The sequence below is a fragment of the Cynoglossus semilaevis genome, chromosome 1 (genome assembly GCF_000523025.1).
Source record: "Cynoglossus semilaevis isolate Cse_v1.0 chromosome 1, Cse_v1.0, whole genome shotgun sequence".
NCBI lineage: Eukaryota > Metazoa > Chordata > Actinopteri > Pleuronectiformes > Cynoglossidae > Cynoglossus > Cynoglossus semilaevis.
In genome coordinates this window covers 27,192,407-27,210,067 of record NC_024307.1, presented here as the reverse complement: position 1 = coordinate 27,210,067, position 17,661 = coordinate 27,192,407, and the positions used below count along the sequence as shown (strand labels likewise).

General features: G+C 39.9%; 3 protein-coding genes across 3 annotated transcripts; 1 reads left to right on the top strand and 2 right to left on the bottom strand.

Moving 5' to 3' along the window:
• Positions 1-670: 670 nt before the first annotated feature.
• fis1 (fission, mitochondrial 1) lies at positions 671-3,912 on the bottom strand. Its single transcript, XM_025059201.1, has 5 exons — positions 3,661-3,912; positions 3,220-3,352; positions 2,200-2,276; positions 1,703-1,808; positions 671-1,623 (listed from the first exon to the last, which is right to left on the bottom strand). The coding sequence occupies exons 1-5, from the start codon at positions 3,772-3,774 to the stop codon at positions 1,520-1,522; spliced, it is 534 nt and encodes a 177-aa protein (XP_024914969.1). The 5' UTR covers positions 3,775-3,912; the 3' UTR covers positions 671-1,519.
• A 270-nt stretch (positions 3,913-4,182) lies between these two features.
• Positions 4,183-5,890, bottom strand: LOC103388093 (cytidine deaminase). The gene is made up of 5 exons (XM_008322966.3): positions 5,699-5,890; positions 5,464-5,580; positions 4,961-5,072; positions 4,796-4,853; positions 4,183-4,414 (listed from the first exon to the last, which is right to left on the bottom strand). The coding sequence occupies exons 1-5, from the start codon at positions 5,703-5,705 to the stop codon at positions 4,301-4,303; spliced, it is 408 nt and encodes a 135-aa protein (XP_008321188.1). The 5' UTR covers positions 5,706-5,890; the 3' UTR covers positions 4,183-4,300.
• Positions 5,891-8,648: 2,758 nt separating this feature from the next.
• Positions 8,649-13,185, top strand: tm4sf5 (transmembrane 4 L six family member 5). Its single transcript, XM_008322977.3, has 5 exons — positions 8,649-8,958; positions 10,876-10,956; positions 11,409-11,551; positions 11,885-12,077; positions 12,824-13,185. Exons 1-5 carry the CDS (start codon positions 8,785-8,787, stop codon positions 12,839-12,841), a joined length of 609 nt encoding a protein of 202 aa, XP_008321199.1. The 5' UTR covers positions 8,649-8,784; the 3' UTR covers positions 12,842-13,185.
• Positions 13,186-17,661: the final 4,476 nt, after the last annotated feature.

The window sequence follows — 17,661 nt, the reverse complement described above, 5'->3', positions numbered from 1 at the left end:
GCAGCTGGTGAAGCACGTGACAGCAACTTTTGAGATGTTGATGTGAGACGGAGACGGAGAACAAAGACCCAGTCCAGTCTTTGATCCAGAAACGACTCCTCAGATCTACATTCCCCAAACTCCTCCTTTATTAACACCTATTTGACGTCTAAAAGCACATGCTGTGTGTATTTGCTGTGGTGTCCCTGGGACAGTTTCGATGCCGACAGGCAGGTGGATGATTAACAGTGATAAGACGGCAGGTCAGAACTGATCCTCTCTGACTCCACCTTCCTGTTATAAATTATCTGAAATGAGGGTCAGAGAGACCACGATGATCCAGGTCCAGGGCAGAGTGGACTGGACCAGTACTCTGGGTTTTTACATGTTTAAACAGTGCAATCACTTTCTGATAAATTGCTATTTAATAACGAACCCTCCACCTCCTGCTCTTTGGTCATTTTTCTTCTGTGAGGATATTTGTAATTCTTGTGTCATTTTCTTTCTCCTACTCTTCTTTACCTCCATCTATCAGCCACATTAAAAATGGACATTTTTGCCATTTTTTCTCTTACTTTTTAAAAATAACTTATTTCGTCTATTTGTCTTTTTTCTTAGTCAGTTTAGGACATTTTTGCCATTTTGGACTTTTTTCTCTTACTTTTTTAAAATAACTTATTTCATCTATTTGTCTTTTTTCTTAGTCAGTTTTATTTAATATGTATTTTGCAATTATTGTCCTCTTTACATTTTAAAACACTCTTCTCTTCAGTATCTTCTCTCAACATTTTTTGCCATCCATTTTCTCTTTGTGGTCATTTTTTCCCAGCACGTCTATTTATTTTGCTGCAGTAGTTTTAATTTGTAACTTATAAATCAATCGTTAATTCTTCATACTGAATTTAAGGCCGTCAATAAAAGGCGATAAGACTGGGTCTGAATCCTGGACTTTGATTCTAGGAAATATATTTGAATAAGGAGTCAAACTTGGTCTCACCCAATTCTTGTGCATTTACCTTTTATCCACTCAGCTGCCTGGTCTTTAAAAAAACTTTCTGTCTTTAACTATTTTGACTTTATGCAAATAGTCAATAGATGGATGAAGCTGAATTTAAAAACTTTTAAGGTTTTTAATGAGCCCTTCAATCCCTAACGCCTTCTCCCCAAAACAAAAATGTTGATTATTACTTTTACAAGACAGGAAACGCAGGTGTGGCAGATACATGCCATACAGCCATAACAGAAACAAATGGATATGAGCTGCGAATAAATCTATTTATAGTTATTTACACAAGTACATACATAAACAAGCGTCAGGCCATAGAGTGTGAGGAGTAAATATGTCCAAATTAGACAGGAAGTCAACCGCGTTAACTTGAAAACCAGGTTAAACACAGTCGAAAACAAGGTCAGACCTGACTGTCATCCTTCAAACTTGAAACTGATTAACTGTGTAAATGTTTATTAATGAAGCCCAGAATCAGTGAATTAGTCCAGCGAAATAACAAAAGCGTTATTCCTTCAGGGCCAGGTGAGGATTTTAGGACTTGGCAGCTCCTTTTGACACGGCTAATCCAATGAGTCCTGCTAGGCCTGCCACGCCCAGACCGATGCCCCCCACGATCGCCATGCCAACCAGGCCGTCTAAGGACACAGCATGTAAACACAGTTTTAGACTGTCCACCAGCAGGACGACACATATTGTTTTCATTTCATTATTTACCCTTTTTCAAAGCCTTTTCGATGAGTTTCTGCAGGTCAAGAGCCTGTTTGTTTCCTGGCTCGTTCTTTAGAAGAGTGCGGACATACTTTAAAGCTTTCTCATATTCCTGTAAAACAAATGAGATGTTAGTAAAGAGGCTGGAAGATTTAGTCTAAAATGTTTTAAATCTTTCAAGGTAGTAGACAAAGTTCAAAGTTAAACCCTATTTGAGTAAAACTACGATGTTTCTATGTGGCTTTTGCTGTTAGCAGACAAGCTAAACATGCTCTGAGCATATGCATACATAAAGAAAAGATTCACAATCGACATGTTTTGGGTTTTTAATGGTCAAACCGGATCAGAATCTGTTGATTTCCAACCACAGTGTGAAAAACGATGAATGCCTGTTGGCCTGCGCATGCTGCTCAATAAATGTGGCCCAATACTTAAGTCCATCCTCAACAGGAAGCTTGCCAACAACAAGAAAACATTGGTGTCATTTTAGAAACAGCACTGACCTTGAGTCTGTAGTTGGCCACAGCCAGGTAGAACAGGAAGTCCCGAGAGTCATCTTTTGATGTTTTCTGAACCAGCTCTAAAGAAAAAAATAAAAAATAAAGCATCAAAGGAGTGCTTATGTTTCCATAACAATAATTAGTGCTGTATAAAAGATACCACGTACGTACAGCAGCAATAAAAACCAAAGTTCATCATGAAGCAATGTAATGTTTAGATACAGGACAGGACACTGTAATAAAGCAATCACAACAACGACTGCATGTTTGTGCTCTTAAAAATGAGTTTAAAATATATAGATTTTGTGACAATATGAACAAAAATATTGTGAATAAAACTTTAACAGATATAAATCAAATTTAAAAAGATTACAATTATAATAATTATAAATATTGTAAAATAATTGACTGTACATGAATATTGTTGGATTTGAAAATGAATGCACAGGAACAGATCCTTAAATCCTTGCACCAGTGACATCAACAAGAGCATCCCATTCCTGCCACCTACAGGCTGGAGTGTGTACATGACTGGGGTTTTTTTTAGACCTTTTTATTTCATTTTATAGTTATATTACTTAATTATTTTATCAAATTCACACACATTTCTTATGGTTTTCCATTTAGTTTCTCATTCTATGTGTAAAATGTTCTCCTTTACACAAACAGGCTAATTTCCCCAGGGTTTTGACCTTTTTCTAAAAAATGCCTGGGTTTCTCTACAGGCAGCTGGCAGGCATTAAGAACTGGCCTTGTTGATATGAGATCCGTTTTGTACAATAACATGGCTTGGCACAATACTGCATTTTTGTACAGATATGGTGTATTCTGTAGTAAAGTATTTGTCAGAAACCTGACGAATACCACACTGTTCATATATCTCCTTGGTACCAGATTACTTTTCTTTGGGATTTATGACAAAAATGTGATTAATCTTCCAGTTGTCTATACAGTTTACGGTTGGTATTTGTGAAGTCTGTGACTGAATGACGAACCATACATGACCATACATCTTTGTCTTACCTTCCAACAGCACAATCCCCTTCTTGATGTCCTCTGTATATTTACTTCTGATCAAACACCAGGCGTATTCGAACTTGGTGTCTTTGGACACAGCACCCTTCGCCAACTCACTGTTGTATTTCTTCTCAAATTTCTGTCAAAAACAACATCAACAGTTGTCAAACACAATATATTTGTCACTGCCACAGTCAAAAAGATGTACAGCCAAACACATGTTAATTTACAGCCTTTGTTATATTACATTTATTATTAAATATGCGGAAATAACCTCGTTAGCATTAGCACATAGCTCACCGTAATCGCAAAATACCCACAACGTCACGTCAGATTTATTTCTCTTTACCACATTACACACAGCACATACAGGTATAAACAATAATATATATGTGTATGTGTATGTATATGATTAAATAGGAAGAGAATAATTCATTAAAAACTAACCAGAAGGTCTTCAGGAGCGACCACATCACTCACAACCGCCTCCATGTTTCCGGAAACAGTCGTAGTCCCCGCCCACTTCTTCAGCCATGACGCAGCCGTTTTTAACGTAATCATTGCGTTATATTTTTGAGGAAATACTGTATTTAAAAAACAAAACTTTTAAAGAGGATTTTAGATTTAAATTTTAATTGTCAGTTATCGTCATTGTCACTTTGTAATAATTTATTTTGTTTTACCTGGTTAGGAAAATACACTGTAGAGCTGATTCCAGACATCCAGCATTATTATCAAAACTATTAATGCTTTTTTAAATACCTTTCCTTTTGTCCTTTGTTCTTTGTAGTAGAAAAGGCCTGCCCTAGATCTCTTTGATTATCTATCTATCTATCTATCTATCTATCTGTCTATCTGTCTGTTTGTCTGTTTATCTGTCTGTCTGTCTGTCTGACTGTCTGTCTGTCCGTCGGTCGGTCCATCCAACCATCCATCCATGTTAGATAATGTAAATAATTTACAAAAATGTGTATGGATAAAAATACTTTTATTATTTGTTCATGCAAAATCCAGATATGCCGATGATCAAAACAAAACTCTTCTTTTGCTTGCTATAATGTAACATCACCGTTAGTGCTGTTTCTGTTTAGCTCTTAGCCAGGTGAGTTGGAGAAAAGGCCAAAGGCAACAGTTGACTCAGGCTGGTTTCCTTGTAGGATCCATCAGGTTTGGTCAGGTACACGGTCCACTCTGAACCAAACTTAGTTGAAGAGACAAAACAATTCATGCATGTAGTAAGAAATAAGCTAACAGCTAAAATAAATCAAAAGTAAATATGTTATTCTGAAAATCTTGGTAAAAAATAAGTTGAGACGTTATTTTCTTGAACTATCTTATTAGTGAACAACTTTTCATTTCATGTTGTAAACTTTATGAAAGTGACAAAACAGACACATACAGTGTCTGGCACACATCCTTTTTATAATATACAAAGCATTTTAGGATTGTTTCCTGGCCCATGTTTATAACCTAAATGCACTTATTATATAAAATCCTGTCCTGAAATAAATTCTTCAGTCCACAGTCAGCTGGAAACTATAAGGATTATCTACAGCGGCCCTAAAAAAGGTGGTGATCTCACCTCCATAAGAACCTGTCGACATGCTCCACATGGCCCCACAAAACTGTCCGTGATGTCACTGCACAGCAGCAGCAGCAGAAAAAGAAGAAGAGGAAGAAAACTGATGAATGTCATCGCCTAGACAAGATCTGAACATGATGGCGATGACATCACACTGAGCCTCACCACGTCACAGCGATGGCCGTGAACTTTCTGTATCCCTCCGCCACAGCTCTCTGGATGGCCGTCCGCTCGGCACACACCGTCAGACCATATGATGCATTCTCTACGTTACAGCCTGACCCACAATGGAAGAACACACAGGGTTCGTGAATTAGCCACAAAGTACTAAGTCGGTCTGAACTACAATAAAATGACGTCAAAGGGAATGAAATGAGATTGGACCAGAAAAAGTAGTTAAGGTTAGTCACCAACAGATAAACATGAAACAATTTGATCTTATTTTAGCTCATAAAAGGCCTAAAGATGTTTTTAAAGAAAACGTTATCAGAAAAAAATGCTATCCAGCTAAACTAGCAAAGCAACTGGATTTAGTTAATGTATGTCTAAACTCAAAATGTATTATAAAATTAATTCAAGCCAAGCCTGAACATGTAGCCAAGATTGCAAATTGTTGGCCAACAATAACCAATGGGATGTCTACTATAATATACAATATCCAGTATAACCTGAGATAATGGCGCCCTCTGTTGTCAATATGGCCGCCCCTACGGGAAAGTGGCTGTATGGGCAGTAAGCCATGTCCCGAGCCTGGAGACACTTTTTGATCAGCTCTTTGACTGGGTCTGAAAAACCACCAGAGGTTAAGACAGACACAGATAACAGAGAAAAGACAGATTATAAACCAGAATAAAACACGTCAACGGACACAGAGAGGGCGAGAGAGGTCCAGGAAACGTCTACCTGTCATGTCTGCGTCTCTCAAGTCTTCTGACGTATGAACTGAAGAAGCCTCTTGGATGAGAGGTGAAACGTCTTTGTGAAACTCTCAACTCTTCAACCCTCACGGAACCTGTGTCCGCTTGTATGTTTACTGTCCTGTTTTTAAAATGCTGTCGTAGCACAAGGAGAGAGAGGGAGGGGGCGGGCGAGAGACAGAGAGAGAGGGGAGAGAGGCGGTGATGAAGGGAGGGACAGCGAGAGAGAGAGGTCGTGCGTAGATTTCGTCGTAGAAAAAGGACGTAAAATGGCAAAAATCCAGAAACTGTCGTAGGAACGGAAAACTTCTGATGTGTCAAAGTGTGTCTACGCAGGAATCTAAGTACGTTTCGTTTGTAAATCCCTACGTGGCACTGAGCGCACATGACGAATCACCACCAGGAATTCATCATGAGGAAGTGGGAAAAAAGTATAATACTGAAGCCGAACTGTTGATCCTAGTCAGAGAGGTGGAGAAGCGGCCATGTGTGTTTTCGGTGATATCAATATGACAAGAAAAAAGTGTGTGTGTGTGTGTGAGGCCGCCGTAAATGCCGTTAGTCGGCATAGAGTATTTCTAAAACAACAGTTTTTACTTTCCACAGAACAAGCTTAAAATAAGAAGAACTGCCAATGTTTAATCTAAAAAAGATGATCAACAGGGCATAGTTAGCCTACAAATGAAACCTATTCTATGAAGTAATTCTGAGTTAAAAAAATGAACAATTACAAAGTGTCAATAGCCAATAAAACTAAATGCCAACCAGAAACAGAAAAATAACTAAAAATATCCAAAGTGAGAGATTACTGTTAGCAGAAATCACTAAAAGTGAGCTAACTAACAATAGATGGTTTTCCGATAATCGTTATTACCCATAATGCTTTGCGCCGTCGGCCATGTTGTGTGGCAAAATCACAATCGATAATCGATAATGACAACAAAAGACAAGAATATTAAATCGCCACAGGGGGGATCGGACGAAAGGCAAGATACTTGGACAAGTTGAAAATAATAGATGGACAAGACCCATACGAAGTCAACAAACTTCGTATGACTGAGTGGAAGCGGGCGGACATTAGCGGAAAACACCCAAATAATACAGCGTGTTAATGTAAATAATAATGTGTCTTTTGTGAACATCATTAGAATAAGAGTTTACATGAAAAATCATGTTTTACTATTGATTAGATTATACTTTTTTCCAAAATCACAAAAACAAATGTATTTTTTTCTTTCTTCGTTAAAATAAAAAATAGTTTGATTCTACATGTACATAGAAAATACTGATAATGTTTTGGACTGTGGTCAGCTGATGATTTACATTTGCATTGTGTGCATTTGTCATGAATGCAAAGTACATTTTGATATATTTTAATTTGATTAACATTGAACATATGAATTAAATAAAAGTATAATGTAATTACCCCAAATAAAGTGTTCAGAACAGACTTTGTAATGCCTGGGTTGGAATTATTATAATATCTATCTATACGCTCTGTTGCCACACAAGATGGCGGACTACGGAACCATGGGTAGTAGTGTGACGTCATCGGAAAAATAGCTGACAGTTAGAAAACAAACTGAACATAGTCAAAGTTCTCATTAGATCCAGTGAAGGGCTGGAAAATGAGTCCAACAGGTAATGAGTAATGTTCCTCCAACAAAGGGAAGGTGTGTGTGTGTGTGTGTGTGTGTGTGTGTGTGAGGGGCCAATCCTCTTTACGTGTTTACAGTAGGCCATAAATACAGGACTGTAATCATTATCAGTGGGTATCAAAGGGTAATGATGGAGACTCACACACACACGCACACACACACACACACACACAGACACACACCTGTGTCGGTGTGTCGGTAGAAGTAAATTAAAAGTAAGGTTAGCCCAGGATTAGCTTAAGTTTAAAAAAAAAAGTAAATTAAAAGTATTTTAGTGGCGCTTTGGCCCAGAGGCCATGTCTCTGTCAGTGGTGTTGAACCCCAGGGTTCACCTCCTGGGCAAGTTCAAGTCCCTGTCAGGGGGGTTGGTACCTTCCAGTGGACTCACCACCCACAGGAAGGTTCAGGGGGGTTGGTACGGTGCAGTGTGATTTGGGTGGTGGTCATGGAGACTGCTGTCCCCGCGACCCGGTAACAGATAAGCGGATGAAAATGGATGGATGGATGGATGGATGGAAAAGTAATCTAGTCAATGGTTTGTAAATGGTGTGTGAAAAAAGTTTACAAATGTAAAAATAACATTTTAAACATTAGATTCAGCTGAAATTAGCAAAATAAAATAAAACTAAACAGTCTAAAGTTTTGTGCTGAAATATATAACAATAAAAAATGGCTAAAATGATAAACAGTTAATAGTAAAATAAGGTTAACCTCAATCCACTTTTTGCTGGTTTTTCGTTTTATGAGTTAGTTATAATTCAACATAAATAACTACAAATAATCATCAAGATAAAAATTCAACCCCGACATTTAAACCTGGACAATAAACCACAACCCAACACGTCTCTGATCTGTTGCAACACTTGACCTCATAGCCCACGTGTGTGATAAGCTAAGGTTAGACCATTAAGCTAGCTAATTGTATTAGCATCATGCTAAGCAAATCGCAAATAAAGATATAAATTAGCCACACCTTGTAATATAAAAACAATTAAGAAGATAAAAAAACATTAAAAAGCTTAAGTCGGCTCGGATAAAAAATGTTATATGTAACAACTAAAGGTTAGTTTAAAGAGTAAACTAGCCGACAATTAGCAAAATTAGCAAAAACAATTAATAACTAAGAATACCTCTGACCTGTTCCACTGAAGGTGTGCCTAACAGTGACACTCACTCAGACTGGCCTTTGTTCCTTCTGTGTGGGTGTACCTATTTGTATGTATTTGTGTGTGTGTGTGTGTGTGTGTGTTCCTCCTCTTCAAACTGTGTTTAACTCTCACTGTGTGTCAGAGGCTCAAACCCTCCGCACTGATCACATCTCCTCTGGTCTCCTCTGGTCTCCTCTGTCTCCTCCGGTCTCCTCCGGTCTCCTCTGTCTCCTCTGTCTCCTCTGGTGTGAATTTAAATTTTGAAGATGTGCTGTACAGGGAAGTGCGCTCGTCTGGTGGGTCTGATCCTCCTGCCTTCAGCCTTCGTCTGCATTCTCTCCAACATTCTACTCTTCTTTCCTGATGGGAAAAGTCTGGAGACGGAACACATCTCCGTGCAGGTCTGGTTGATGGGAGGACTGATCGGAGGAGGTCTCTTTGTGAGTAGCCGCGTCTTCTTCTCTTCACTCAGCTACAGTTCAGTGTCAACCTGTACAGTTCTATTAGACCTTACTGTTCAGTTTTCACTTATTTTACTTGAACTGTTAAACTCCTGTATCAAAGAGGTGAAATGTGGAGCCACCCCCAACAACAGAACAGAATCATCTAAAATAATTATGAATAAGCTAGAAGAAGTCATAAATGTTTGCCTAAAATGAGACAAAATAACAAAGGTTTGATGAATTCCAGAAGAATTACCTGAAGGATAATAAATGTTAGATAAGGGTTTATCAATGTCAAGACTTACCTAGTAGACAGGCTTTAGCCTCCAAATAGCTTGAAGTTTAAAAGTTAAATAAGATTATCTTAGAACTAATCTTTAGATAACATGTGTTAGCCCAAATTAGCTTATTCTTTTGAAAAAAAAATATTGTTCTATTAATTACGTATATTATAATCTTGAAATTGAATAGCTAAAGGTTGAATAAACTAGCTTAATTTTGCATTAAAGATTATTAGAGTTAGCCCCAAATTGATCAAAGTTAGTTCACATATGAATTAAACTCAGAAATAAAGCTAAAAGTCATCAATTCAAACTAAATGGCTGTAAAATAGCAATAAATGATTGACAGAAACTTGTATCTTAGCTAAAAACAAAGCTAAAAAAGAGAAACATTTCACCACAAATGACCAAGTTAACAGAATATCTAAACATTTAAACCTGTTGAAAGTTTTTAAAAGAATAAAAACTAAACAGACAAAAGACTAATAAATTAGTTAAAATACATAGGCTGCTTCAATGTAACAGAGAACTAGTGTCGACATTGAAGAGGAAGGGGAAAGAAAACTGAAGCAGAAACATGTGTCACGGTTGTAAAGTCAATATTTGTGAGGGGCTGACGGGGTTACCCCCTGACGGTGCGGTCGGTGACAGTCGCCGTCGCCATAAAACCTGGCTCCACCTCTAATATCACTGCAATAAAATCCCATAAGAGCCAAAGGTTCTATTTCTGAGATTAACTGACGTTATCCTGGGTGGAGACACAGTAAAGATGTCATTTACTGCTGCACCGTTATGTAGTATAGTTGTTATCAACGCATTTAGACAAAGTCAATAGTAATTAAAAGTAATTAAAATAACTTTTGCTTCATTTTGAGAGCAATTTAAATCAGTGTGTCCAGTGGCTAACCATTAGTTATCATTGGGCTAACTTTACTTTTTTCTTTATTCACTTTGTTTACTCTTCAACTACAGTTATCTAAAAATCAAATGTTTTTCCCTCACAGTACAACCCACTAACGTGAACTAACTTATTACTTATTAACATTAGTACTGTGTACACCCTTTAGCTAATTTATACACACACAAACACACACGCACACGTTATACTGTGTACAGTACAAAGGAAATTGTGGGGCTACTTCTACCGCTGGTCATAATTTAAGTAAAAATACAGATACAGAAAAATAATAGAAAAAGAAACCCATAATTGAAAATACAAAATCAAAGACCAAAACAAATATACTGGCAGCGTGTTGCAGGTTGTTTGTAAAGCAAATGGAAAATATGTTGCATTGCAGTCCTGATGGTACCCAGTGTGGCTAAGGTTATTGCACATTCAAAACGTGTTTGCATAAACGATTATTGCTCCAAAGGGTTTGGTGCGTATGTACATGGTATGAACACCAGAGGGCAGCAGGTTAAACAGGTGGTGAATGGGATGGGTTTTGTCTCTAATGATGGCTTGAGTTTAAGGCTATCATTTAGCTAGCGTATGCTGTTTTAGCTAACTTGTTTTATCTGGTCTAACCGTTTGCCACTCCGAGCTAATTTACTAATTATGTGCTATTACATTCTTAATAAATAAATAATCTTTATTTAATCTTGTTTTTTTCTTCTCTCCTTTATGTTACAGATGTTGTGTCCGAGCTGTTCCGCCATCAGAGCTGGGGGCAAAGGTTGCTGTGGAGCTGGTTGCTGTGGAAACCGTTGCCGGGTGAGTGACATGACTGTGGGTATGTTTGAGTTCAAACAGAGAAGTTGTGATAAGAGAGGCACGGGGAGAACCGTGTTCTATAAACAGGCAGAGACAGTGTGTGTATGTGTGTGTCTTTTCAAACACACACACGGAAGCTGGTCTCCTGATACAAGAAGATCTAGCAGTGTGAAAAGTATCAGGGTGGAGCATCATGTAACCTCTCCACCATGTTCCTCTGAGAAGAACCTGAGAATCTTCGAACCTGATTTTTCTCCCTGCTCAGATGTAGCTGGAGTGGAGATGCTTCAAACTGAGCTACGGCTTCATGAAACTGACACCTGCTGCTAACTGGACTCCTCAAGACTTTTCTTTTGAGGAAGTTAAAAAAAAGAAAACACGGTCTTTACTGTTGGACTCCTGCTGCTGCCTTGTCCTGATTCATCTCTCACTCTTCTTTTGTCCTCCTGCAGATGTTCAACTCCGTCTTCTGCTCGGCCTTCGGTGTGGTCGGAGCGCTCTACTGCATCAGTGTGGCCTCAAGCGCTCTGGCCATTGGACCCCAGTGTCAGGTGGCAGATAACTCGTGGGAATATCCGTTTGAAAAATTGGGAACGTGAGTGATTCCTGCATCATTTCAAACCTTTTTTTGATCATTGTTGTTATTTTTATGGGGACGTCTAGTTCCATGAATGTACCAGCAGGTGGCAGTGTTCAGCCAATTGTCTATACTTGGAGGAAAACTAGTACAACTTAAGGTTGAAGAGTTCTGTAAGGCAACTGAAATGACAGACTTTTCGACTTTTCTCTCCTCTCCTCTCGTCTCCCCCTCACTGCCCACACCTCCGCCCTTCCTTTTTCTCTTGGCTTCTGTCTTTCGCCTCCTCCTTCATTTGCTTCTTTCTTTTTTCCTTCTTCTACTTATCTTCCGTCTTCTTCTGCTGCCCAGAGGAAACACCAGCTACCTGGTGAACCAGGAGCTGTGGTCCTTGTGCATCTTCCCCAAAAATATCGTCTTGTGGAACGTGGTCCTGTTCTCCATCCTGCTGAGCATGGGCGTCCTGCAGCTGGTGCTGTGTGGCATCCAGGTGGTGAACGGCTGCATCGGCTGCATCTGTGGAGACTGTCGCGACAGCAAAGACGTGGGTTTGGTCCTTTAGCAGCTTCACTAAAGAAAACAAACACATAAGAATAAGAGCTTAAAGAGATGCTAAAAGTTAGCAAAGAATCTGGACAAATGTAACGTAAACACCAATGATATTACTACTACTGCATTTTTAATGTGAAATATCTAATGCAGTCAATTGGCTAAAGCATATTCAGATCAGAAGTGGTGAAAAGTTAGCCATTAATGTTAGCTAAGGTAAAGCCAAAACCTGGCCTAATAGATGCTGCTAAAAGTTACAGAGAATCTTTTTTAACATTAACAAAAACACTGGCCAACGCATTTACCAAAATATCCAGAAATTTGCCAAAAACTCTTTAAGGTTTTGCCATAAGTGAAGCAAACCGTTGGTTAAATTGACCTTGTTTTAAAATGAAGAATAAATGATTTAAAAAAAAAACAACAGCTCTCATAACTAGTGGAAAGAAGACAACCGAGAGTTAGCAAAAAGTAAGCAATGTGACAAAAAATTCACTAAAAGTTGTTCAAACAATGATAGTAAATTTGTAATTTATCAAAACATGAAACTAAAGGTTAGCTTAAGATATCAGTCAAGTCTGAGACCAAGGGTCTGAGAGTTGAACAATAAAAATTAGCCAAACAAATATCAAACCTAGAGTCAGACGTCCAGAGGTAAAGCTCAGAATCTTTTATAATACGTTAAAGTAAAACACATGAGAACCTCCTCCCTGACATGACCTCCTGACCTGTGTCTCCCTGCAGGACGACGGTGGACTGTGAAGGTGAAGCTGAGTGGACCACAGGCGGACGCTGCCTCAGGAGATTTGGACTCATTCATTTCTCGGCACTTCATCTTAAAAACGCCATCACTACCGTGTTTGTTTGTGTTTTGGAATGATTTGTGAATTAAAGTGGAATCAAAGTCAGCACAGGACAAATGATGGCAGGAAACAGTGGGTATTATTATTCATATTATTAATGCTGTTGTAGAAACAGCACATATGTACAAGCTTCGATGTGTCTATTTAATCCTAATTGTGTGCAGCAGACGTGACCCACTCTACAAATACAAATGTACTAAGATGTTTTTCCTGTAAAAACTAAAGATGTATAATTGACACAGATGTTTACTACACAACAAATGTTTTCTTTCATACATCATTAGACTTTTCATAAATTGGAATATTTTTGGAATAGTTGGTGGGACAAAGCTAAAAACAAAACATTCTTCAGCTGCAGCATGAAACCACCAACAGTTAGCCACAGCTAACCCTACAGTCCTAAAGAAAACAGATGGTGTGTGGTTTAAATAAATCAGCCAAAGTTCAGGAAAATTACTTTCAAATTGAAGCTAAAACACACGGAAATGTTTTCTTCTGCAGTCCTCTCACCTCCTAACTTGTAGACTTGTAGCAGATCAGGCCGAGTCAAAGGCAAACCCGCCCTCTTGTGGACACAGTGAGCACTGCAGCTGTACACAGCAGACGCTCAGACACTGTACCGCCTGCGGTTACTGCAGATAAGCCCGTAATCTTTTGTTGCCTCTTGGAGTGACTCTGTGGTAATTGTTACCTAACATTTAATTCGACCGTCTGTCACAGAGCAGCAGGTAAATATAGAGCCTGTCCCTGGAGCGAGACCAAATCAGTCGAGTCCAGACTCCCTGGTGGAACAGATAAATAGATTTAGACCTGCGTCTGTGGCCTGGTTGCCTCCTTAGAAAAGTCTCCAGGGCATTCTGTCATCTCTGTGAACAATTCTGGAACAAAGGACAACACTGGAGAAAAAAAAAAAAGATTCAAATCACAAGCAACCAGTCAGGAAAAACATTATTATTAGGCTCAAAGCAGCTAAATGTTTGGCAAAGAACAGTGAATAGTGAAAAGAACAGGTGTCTAAAAGAGTTAGCTCAGCTATGGTAACGAACACCGCCAACTGAAACACCAACGACAGCTGTGTACAGCCCAGTATCCACAGAACACACATAAGAAATACATGTATGTCCTGGGATACTTCGTATGACCCCGGCTACGGGCCTGGCCCACTTACTGCCCAGTGCTGTGCTGATGTGTTACGTAACACCCAGTGCTACTGAGTGTCAAGAACCTGGAGGAAGAGAGAGCTGAGACAAAAGAAGAAAATGGGACAGGAGGGGGGGGGGGGAGGTCCTAAAATGACAGTGTATAATATAAAATAATTATATTGTTTTTATATATGTATATATGTCCTACATACAGCCAACCATTCACACACACACATCTACTTTTATGGTCACCTCAGTGCAGTACTTCTCAAATAATGGGGTCAGCACCCCTATTTGCATGCTGAGGTGCCGGAGGGTGAGGGGGGGGGGCATGAGGGGCTTCCAGTGGAATATAGTACACTGGACGTAAGTGTACCACTGCTGTAATACTTGAATGATAACAAGCCTCCAGTCACTAGGGGGCAGCAACTCATACAGTGGTTTGTACAGATAAAAATACACATGTTATCAGGTTCTCTATAGTATTTCAATTTGCGCGGGGGTTGGGGGGACGGTGTGAGGAGGTGAGAACATTTCTGTCCCCAAGGGGGGGGGTAACTGGGGGGCATGACAGAATATCATTGAGAACCACTGATTTAGTGTAAACTGGCATAATCCTGCATGTTTTTGGATCATCTATTTACCAGCGGAGATCAAACCACCGACCCACTTGCTGTAAAGCAAGAACACTAACCACTATCACACCGTGTTGCCCTTTTTTTCTGGCTTCAAAATGACATGAGGAGTCAGCAGAAAAAGCACAGGTCAGTGAGTCAGTGAGCAGAGTGTGAATATTGTAGGTTAGGCCCCGCAGGGTCAACCGCTCTGTAATTACATCAACCAGACTGTCAATAAATCAAGAGTCAGACATGAGCAGTCGATCAGGATCAGTGACCACCACAGTCACCTGTGTCTTCGTTCACATCTAACCTTTAATGACTAGGATTTATGTTTTCACCGTCCAAAACACTGACCCACAACACACACACACACCCACACCCACACAGACACTGTGTATGTGTCAGTTTGTGTGTGTGTTTGCTGTAAGATCTTCATCAGGACCAAAGACACATCACTTCATGACACAGTAACCCAGCAGTTAAACGCTGCTGACACAGCGTTTGTCCTGAGCTCAGACTGATCATTGAACATGGTTCTCTATTAACAACAGCCTCTGAGCTGCTGAAGTCTCTCTGTTGATTCTGATTGGTTGTCATGAAGCAGGAGCTGATGCTAAGTGTCACTTTTAATGGAAGCTAATAGGAAGCCAAAATATAATTTAAAAAATGATTGAAATTGAATTGAACTGTTTGCTAAATTAGCCATCATTGTTAACAAAACGCCAACTACATGTGAGGCTGAGAGTAGCTAAAAGCTAACCAAAGTAATGACAGAAGAAATAAAACATTTAACATGTCGTGCTAAAAGCTAATCTAGGAGCTAGCAGGATATATGATAAAAACTGTGATTGGTTTTCTCTGGAAACTAATTAAACCAACTGGGCCAAATATCTGACATCCAGTAATATCTGATGTCTACGTGCCACCACTGGGCCTGGGTCCAGACTTTGGACACAGTTGATGGACAGTGAGTGGTGTCAGCTGATTCCCATGTTGTTGACAGCAGGTCACAGCACTGATTAAAGAACTTCCTCTGCTGGATAAATGTAATCACTGACAGGAACAAACCTCTGCCAGTTAGACCCAGTCCTGGTCCAGATCCAGGCCCCAGAGAATACAAACCCAAACAGTGGTCTGGGGAACAGTGGTGTGTGGGAGGGGGGGTGGGGGGGGAGGAGCAGTAAACATTGACAGGGTTCAGGACTGGACTGATCCAGTCAGGACTTGAATTTGCTGTAGGTTTGAATGTTAAACCTGGTTGTTGCTTTTTTCTTTAGTCATTATTTATTTTTGACATATTCTTTTGACTGAACTGTCATTTATCTACAGTGAACAGCTGATCCACAGGCAGTGGCCACTGTCACTGATTCTCCTCTTCAGTGTGTGTGTGTGTGTGTGTGTGTGTCTGTCCTTTTTCTCCCATTTAGATCTATTTTTCTATTTAGTGTTGGTGCATAAGGGTTAGGGGTTAGCGTTAGGTTACTTTGACCCGCAGGAAAATCCACGACCTTCAAGGGACCAGACCTTGGTGTGACAGGATCACGTGTCGGTCAATGGTACCTGCTCCAGGTTCTCCAGGTCAGGTCCTGGTTTTTAACCTGGACCTGGAATTAGCATCAGGAATCCATGCACATTTAGCAGCTGTTTCCATCCTGGCTCTGTGTCCCTTCACAGAAGTGGACAGGATTTTATTATTTCCACCAGGAACATCGTTTGAAAAGTAAAAATGATTCACCAGGTATCGAGCCACCAGTCCAACCAGCTAACATGCTAATGGACAAGGCTCACCAACTATTATCATCTTCATCAACTTCATTTCCTACAACTAATAAGATTGTGTTTAACACGGTGAAGTCAAGGTTGAGTGCTTTGATGCTTTTGCCTTACAGCATGAAACAAGGTCAGTGGTTTGATTCCCAGTAACTGATGATCATCTGTGTGTGCCACCTATTCAATCCCTGGTCATTTTAAAGCCAAGTCTACTCTGACCCACGACTCTGATCCTCACTTACAAACACCAGCCTTTGAAGGATACTCCTGTTATACCCAGACCTGCTAACATGCTAACTGACCAACATGAACAGTTTTGTAATGTGTTTCAGGCAACGGTTTCTAACAGTTTCACAAACATCTGCATATATATCAGTCTTGAAAGTGCTGGAAAGTGCTTGAATACGACCTTGAAAACTGTGTTAAAACTTTGGTTCATGGAAAGACTCCAAAGCTTAAAAGTTCTCCGATGTTCTGGCTGTGACAGCCGTGTTCAGCGTCACGTGGCTGCTTTTACCACTCTCTTTCCTCTCCTTTTAGGGTGAGGAGTGTCCCCCCTGTGGCCCAGTGGGTCACCCCACTGGGAATCAGAGCAAAGTCATGTGATCACCAATGAAGGCTCCGATTTCAGGAGTTAAGCTCCTCCCACTGCTGCACTGACCTCAGCTGCCTCTGTGACACACTGTCCCAGTCCCAGGCTGGACAAGTGAATGGAGACACTGTGGGAGCGGGGACATTGGTTCTTTGCTAACCTTTAGCTAAAATGTTGCTAAACATCAAAAGTGCGCTCTACAGATGTGATTCTTCACACTCATATCATTTATGGAATGATACTGAACGTTATGACGTCCCAGGATTAAGAATAAATGATCTAGACCAGGGGTCCCTAACCCCCGGTCCAGGGACCGGTGCCGGTCCGTAGGTCATTTGGTATTGGGCCGCAGTGGGACATAGTGGACAAAAACTATACTTCAGTTTTACTATTTTACTCCATTCATAAAGAGTCCAGTCATATCATTTTAAACATTAGATGATAATCTGTTTCAGAACAACAGGTCATTCAGACTCTGATACTGACAGAAGAACGTCAAGGAGATGTTTTATTCTGAAAATGTAAAGATCCTTTAACGATGGCACGGTATTACTGCAGTAACGGCTGATACCGTGGTACAAGAAAGGTTGGGATG